The sequence below is a fragment of the Frankliniella occidentalis genome, unplaced genomic scaffold (assembly GCF_000697945.3).
Source record: "Frankliniella occidentalis isolate FOCC.00 unplaced genomic scaffold, Focc_3.1 Scaffold436, whole genome shotgun sequence".
Taxonomy (NCBI): domain Eukaryota; kingdom Metazoa; phylum Arthropoda; class Insecta; order Thysanoptera; family Thripidae; genus Frankliniella; species Frankliniella occidentalis.
Window position 1 is genome coordinate 8,115 of NW_026267556.1, and position 6,702 is coordinate 14,816.

Here is a 6,702-nt window from a genome sequence, read left to right on the forward strand (position 1 = left end):
CTGCAATGTGATCCGCTCTTTTTGTACCTGTTCATTCCTTTTGTTTTTCTGTTTTGGACTCCAAGTGTTGTTACTTACTTTTCCTATTTTTATATTTTTGTTTTAGGATAGTTATTAATTGTAGGTAGCTATTTTTTATATTATTGTTTTAAGATAGTTATTAATTGTAGGTAACCTTACCCACGAGATGTTGGAATGCAGCTGACATGGCTGTGCTTAGCTGTTTTTCTTTGGCATACCACATGGAATGCAAAACAGAAAAACAACTAAGAACTGAACATGTCACTTTTGCTGCAATGTGATCTGCACTGTTTGTACCTGTTTGCTGCTTTTGTTTTTCTGTTTTGCATTTCAAGTATTGTTACTTGCTTTTTTTATTTTTCTGAAGGATAGGTATTTTGTATTATTTTTGTATTGCCAAGTCAATTTAGTCATTTAAAATATACGGGTATTGTTCCTTTGCATATTGTACTGAGTAGATTAAATACATCACCATATCAAATCAGAAATCAGACTGTTTGTTTCTCCAATTTTATTTAAAACATCCAAAATTTTATTCTCTCAGAAGCCTAGGCACTATTGTTACAAGGTAGTTTCTCTTTGCCTCACCATCATTTTCAACTTCAGCATTCTCCACTACAACATCATTTCCCTGGTCCACGAGATTTCCTCTCAGATTTGCATGTGGTCTGCCTTCCCTAATGAAGTCCTCAACATTATCATCAATTCACCTGTCATCTGACAAAAGTACGTATGTCACAAAATCAAAATTTTACAGGAGCAACGTTTATTTGTGCTACAGATTAATTATAATAAATTAACCAGACATGACACCCAGAAGTGCGTTACAATTGGGTGATACAAATACTTCCACAAAAAAAAATTGACTTAAATCCAACAGTTTAGAAGATAGAGTGACATGCGCACTTTTGACAGCAAGTTGTCATCTGACAAAAGTACGTATGTCAGATGACATGCGCACTTTTGTTCAGATTATGACTGACATGCACACCTTCTGTCAGATGACGATGACATGCGTTCCTTTGTCAGATGAGACCTCTGGTGACATGCGCATGTTAGTCAGATGACAAAGACACGCGTACAGTTTGTCAGATGACGCTGACATGACCAAATAACAGGTGAGGCTATTTAGATTCAACAGATAGTACTAATTCAACAGATAGGGGACAGAACAAATGTGATTGTGGGCCCTATTCCAGACTATTATTTGCTTCTTTGTGAAGTCCCACCTTGAGATAAGGCTGTGAACTGTGAACTGGTTATTTCGCTCCACTCATAATGGTGCAATACACAATAAGACACGAAATCTCGAGCTAAAATTTGCACTAGTTGATGGCAGGCTGGCTGTGAAAAGGGTGGCAAATACTCGCGAGCCATGTCTTGGTGACTGTCAGGACGAAACACCAAACACAAGACATTCAAAACGGTAAGAACTGTCATCGACTGCCCACCATCCACTTTGTTGTATTTGGTCTCATTAGGCACACAACGGAACCGTTATCCGCACGCCCAGCGCGAAGTGCCAGTAAGCGATAGCAAGCAGAAAGGGAAAGTGGTGAAAAGATGTTTTGTTTATGGTCGAGTCGTCTGGCCGGGGCTTTGACTTTAGTGGATATTATTTGAAATTGTGTCCTTGATTGTCATCTCGGTTCTACACACAGCGAGTGTAAGTCTCTTCCACGTGGAATTCGCAAGGCGTGGTGTTGTCTTCCTTAACATTGTGATAAATGTGGTTTGCGTTATTTTTCTCCTCACTATGACAACCAAGGAATACAGTTCACAGCCTCATCTCAAGGTAAATCATTTGGGACCTCACAAAACAGCAAATATAATAGTCTAGAATACGGCCCACAATCACATTTGTTCTGTCCCCTATTTGCTGAATTAGTATCCTCTGTTAAATCCAAACAGCCTCACCTGTTGATTAAATATGCGCATGTCAGCGTCATCTGACAAACTGTACGCATGTCTATGTCATCTCAATAACATGCGCATGTCACCAGAGGTCTCATCTGACAAAAGAACGCATGTCATCGTCATCTGACAGAAGGTGCGCATGTCAGTCATAATCTGAACAAAAGTGCGCATGTCATCTGACATACGTACTTTTGTCAGATGACATATGACATGCGTACTTTTGCACCATGTCCGCCTCGGGCTACCTATGGGGAATTTTCCCAAAATTCCATTTGCACTGGATGTAGAACATGTTTCTGGTAAGTTTGGTCTTAAAAAGTGGTTTTCGGAAATTTGATGACCTACGTACTTATGTCAGATGACAGGTGAATTCCCGCCAAACCCTCCAAACAGATATTGTGGAGGACACAGCAGGCCAACACAACATGCGCAATCATGTCAACCCTATTCATGTCCAAGTACTTCAGACGTCGAAATCTTCCTTTCAGTAAAGAAAATGCCCTTTCAATAACTTGCCGTGTCTTTGCATGAACTTTATTAAAGTTTTTTTTGGCCCGAGTAAGTGCTCCGTTGTCTTTGAAAGATGGGATGAGCCAAGAGAGAACAGGATATATTTTGTCACCAATAATGTACGCATTACCTGGGAATAACCTGTCCTCCTGTCCCCTAATTCTCGCATTTATGGGAGAATTCCTAAGGACACGCAAATCACCAACACTTCCTGGATAGCTGGCAAAGCAGTCCAAGAATCTCAGACCTGCATTGCAAATCCCTTGCAGTATAACTGCATACCTCTTCTTCCTGTTGGTGTACGCCTGCGGTTCTTCCTGAGGAGCTTTGATCTCAATATCAGAAGCGTCTATAGCCCCAATAACATCTGGCATTCTCGATATTGAGAAAAACTTGGCTTTCATTCCAGGTATTTCTCTTTCCTGCGGCCATCTGATGACTCGCCCAGATATGCTGCAGAGACTTCTTACAACCCGCATAAAGGAGTCATTAGCAGAGGCCTTTCCCATATCAAAACGGTCCCCAACAGACCTGCAGAGGCAGAATAGTAAAAGTATCACAAAACTGAAAGAGGGGTTATTAAAAGGCATTACTATCTTGTAATAATTACTTACCTGTAAGAGTCTGGGGTGGCCAATAGCCACAGTGTACACAGAATTTGCTTGCGAACGGGTATGGTAGAACGTCCCAAATTGTCCTGTTTTACCAGAATGGGACCCAACAAATTTTCTAGGCCTTCAAATACTTCAGGCACCATTCTGAAATGCTCCCGAAACTGATTTGAAGTCATTCTCGGCACAGTTTCATCTACATAACCTAAAGCCCGAACCGGTTTTTCCTTCGTTTCCCTTAATTTCGAACAAAGTAACGTCATCATAAGTCTCACTGCGTTCAATACTTCTTCATCATCATCATCCACACCTCTTAAACACCTGACATTTTGTAAAAGCTTTTGACTTTCGGAAATAGCAATTGTAACTTTCCTCCTAACGTCCATGGCAGCCGACAGAAACGTAAACAATAACTCCCTCTCTGACTCGTTCGAGAACGGTGGTATCCCTCCGCTCCCTCGGCGCCCTCTTACCCCCTCCACTACCGTCCCCCGACCACACCTCGGGGGGAGTTCTCGAACGCAACCCCGGAGGCGGGGGCCCGGCGCGCCGTGGCGTGGCGCGGTATGCTCCCCGGAGGCGGGGGCCCGGCGCGGCGTGGCGTGGCGCGGTATGCTCCCCGGAGGCGGGGACTCGGCGCGGCGGCGACGGGCGCGTCCAGTGCGCGGCGCACCGGCGGCACGGCGGCGTCCGGCTCCCTCGCGGCACACTGGCACGGGGGCGCTCTCCTACCCCCTCCAACCTGAGGGCGTAGCATCTCCATCACACGGTTCTTGACCAGCATGTATAGCTTATGAATTGTCGGATCTGATTCTTGTCGAAAGATGAGCTGTCTGAGGTAGGCTTTAGACCCCTTCTCCGGAATACGTAACAGATCGGGGTCCTTCGGTATCTCCCACCACGAGTCGGTAATGATCAACGTGCTAAGGCTATCCAACAGGGCCTGGAATGCCTGTGCCCTGTACTGCTCAGGTTCGTATAGGCCATTTCTCCAGTTGTCAAGGAGTTCACTGAGAGGCAACTTGTCTGCCATGGCCACGACCGACAGTTTCAGGCGGGCAAATTTAACTGAGGACTTTGATCTTGTCGTCTGGTGGACGCGCAAGGACTACATCACCCCTCCCCCCTTTACCGCGCCGGGCGCATGGCGCTAAGCAAAGGACCAGGGGGTGAAAGGGGTGGAGAGGAAAGAGCGAGCGACGAGGGGTCCTGCTCGGGCTCGGACTTCCTCGGCTCGGCCGAAGTCCTGCTCGGCACTCAGCAGGGGACCAAGGGGGAAGGGGATGGTGGGGCACGTGCGTGGGCGGGTGGCGAGCACAGGGTGCGGGGAAGGGCTCGGCGAGCGCCGTGGTGGTCGTGCTCGCAACTCCTCGGCGCGGCCGAAGTCGTGCTCGGAGCTCTACAGGGGGCCAGGGGGGAAGGGGTAGGTGGTGGGCGGGTGCGTGCGCCCGGCGGCGAGCACAGGGAGGGGGTGGATGCTGCCGCCGGGCCCGGCGGACGACTCTCTGCTGAGGGGTTTAAGAGGAGGACATCGCGACCCGGAGAGTCAGTTGATTTCGATCATCCATTACACACTTACACATGCAAGAAAATGTCTCCTCCCCGCACCAACACCGTTGCTCAGAAGACTGCTGCACGAAAGCCTTATGCAAAGAAGAATATTCGCATGGTTGCGAAGGTACTGCCAGACATGGACGTCACGGATGGGCCGGATTCGTCGCCCATCCCTTCCTACCAGCTGGGGCCGTCATCACCAGGACCCTCCTATCAAGGGAGGGAAGCCGCAGCCGGCATGCTGGCCGACATGGGCGTTTCGTCCATGGATTTGACGGAGTTAACCAACATGTCCGGGCTGTTGGACTTGATGGACCAACAGACAGTGCTGAACGCTGAAAACACCATAGCTCGCCTGCTGGAGCAGGGCGAGCGTGAGCAGGGCGGGCTGGAGCAGGACGGCGACATTGGGGTGCCTCCGGTACCCGTAGCGACGTCCACTCCCATCAAAGTGGAGGCTGTCGACAATTCGCCAATCGTGGCCGCCATGGAGGAGATGTTTCTCTGCGTCGCCGTGCCAGCGGACGGCATGGGGGACCCCATCATCCGGGTCCTTACCGATTACGTCATGCTTTGCCAAAATAAGTATTTGTGGGCTGGAGTAGATCTGAACAAGATGCTGCCCTTCTTTGAGCTGAAAGGCACAACAGCTGCGGGAACAGCGCGAAGGTGCGCATTAGCCGCGATGAGTTGAGGGTACTGTGCGAAAAGGACATTCAAGATTTCATAGCCGAAGGTATAAGGAAAGGTAAACTGGGTGACTTCATTGACTGTGGTGGGCTCCGCCTCACCATTGTCAATCTATCGGATAAGAAACAAATGTTCAATGTTAGGATAAGGAGGAAGGATATTGACACTCAGTGCATTGACTTGGCTCTCAAGTCGTGGGAGCGCATCTTTTTGTTCAAAAAATACATTGAATACTTGGCTAATCAAAAGAAAGATGCGATTCCTGTTATCATTAGGCTCATACAACAATTAAGTAAGGAAGCTGCCGAAAATTTTTTTGAGGAGGGTCATGGCTTTGCTTATCTTAACAAGAAGGAAAACGAAGTTCAAATTGTAAAATTTATGGAAGAGTGTTCAGATTTTAACGTTGAAGTTTTAAACCAACTGGGTGATGTGGACTTCAAAAAAGTATGATTTGAAATCATGTACTATTATTACGATTTTATCTTAAGTAAGATCAAGATTGAGTATAGAAATCTGGTATAAATTGTTTGTGTTTTGCTTTTGTAAATAAAAATTTATCTACCAATGTACTCCGTTGTTCTCAACTTTACCCAAAACTCCTCACGCCTCAATACATTTGATGAAGAAAAAGATTTCACAGTGAGTTAACGACACAAGATGATGCTTATTGCTCAATATAACACTCTTTGCCATCGACACTTCTTCGCTGCCGTCTTACATGGAGGAGCGACGGCGCCGCACCATGAAGGTGGCGTCGCGACGCCAGCGAGTGCTGCCGCGGCTATTTCATAAGTGAGGGGATGTTAAATCAGCACTTTGTTGCCAGATATCCTCAACAAAATGGACTGGCAGAGAGGGCTAGCGGAACTCTTTTGGAAAAAGTAAGAGCAATGCTCAAATATTCAGGATTTGACGTTAAGTTCTGGCCCCTTGCTCTGAACACTGCTGTATATTTAAAGAACATTTCTCCCACCAGTGCAGTCAATAACATGGTTCCCTATGAAGCATGGACTGGTTCTAAACCTGACGTTAGCTTTCTGAGAGTGTTCGGGTGCCTTGCCCACGCTCAACTGGACTCAGCAAGAAACTAACTGATAGAACCAAGGACTACATTTTTGTAGGTTACGATGAGGAGCGTAAGGCACATAAATTAATGGATCCTAAGACAAATGCTGTTACCTCCCATAGATTCAGTGACGTCACATTTGATGAAACTATTTTTCCAGCTTTGGGCGACTCCCCAGTAAAGCGCTCAATGACTGGGGACGTTGAACCAAATGCTCTTATATTACCTGTGGCTAACAGCTCTGGGGTGTTACCTGGCATTGCTACGGTATTACCTGGAAATTCTAGGGTATTACACTGTTTTTCAACGAATGTGACGTCACATTCGTTT

At 46.7% G+C, this 6,702-nt stretch overlaps 1 protein-coding gene across 1 annotated transcript; it reads right to left on the bottom strand.

Moving 5' to 3' along the window:
* Positions 1-553: 553 nt before the first annotated feature.
* LOC127751340 (uncharacterized) lies at positions 554-3,445 on the bottom strand. Its single transcript, XM_052274769.1, has 3 exons — positions 3,063-3,445; positions 2,731-2,979; positions 554-698 (listed from the first exon to the last, which is right to left on the bottom strand). The coding sequence occupies exons 1-3, from the start codon at positions 3,443-3,445 to the stop codon at positions 554-556; spliced, it is 777 nt and encodes a 258-aa protein (XP_052130729.1).
* Between the last annotated feature and the right edge of the window lie 3,257 nt (positions 3,446-6,702).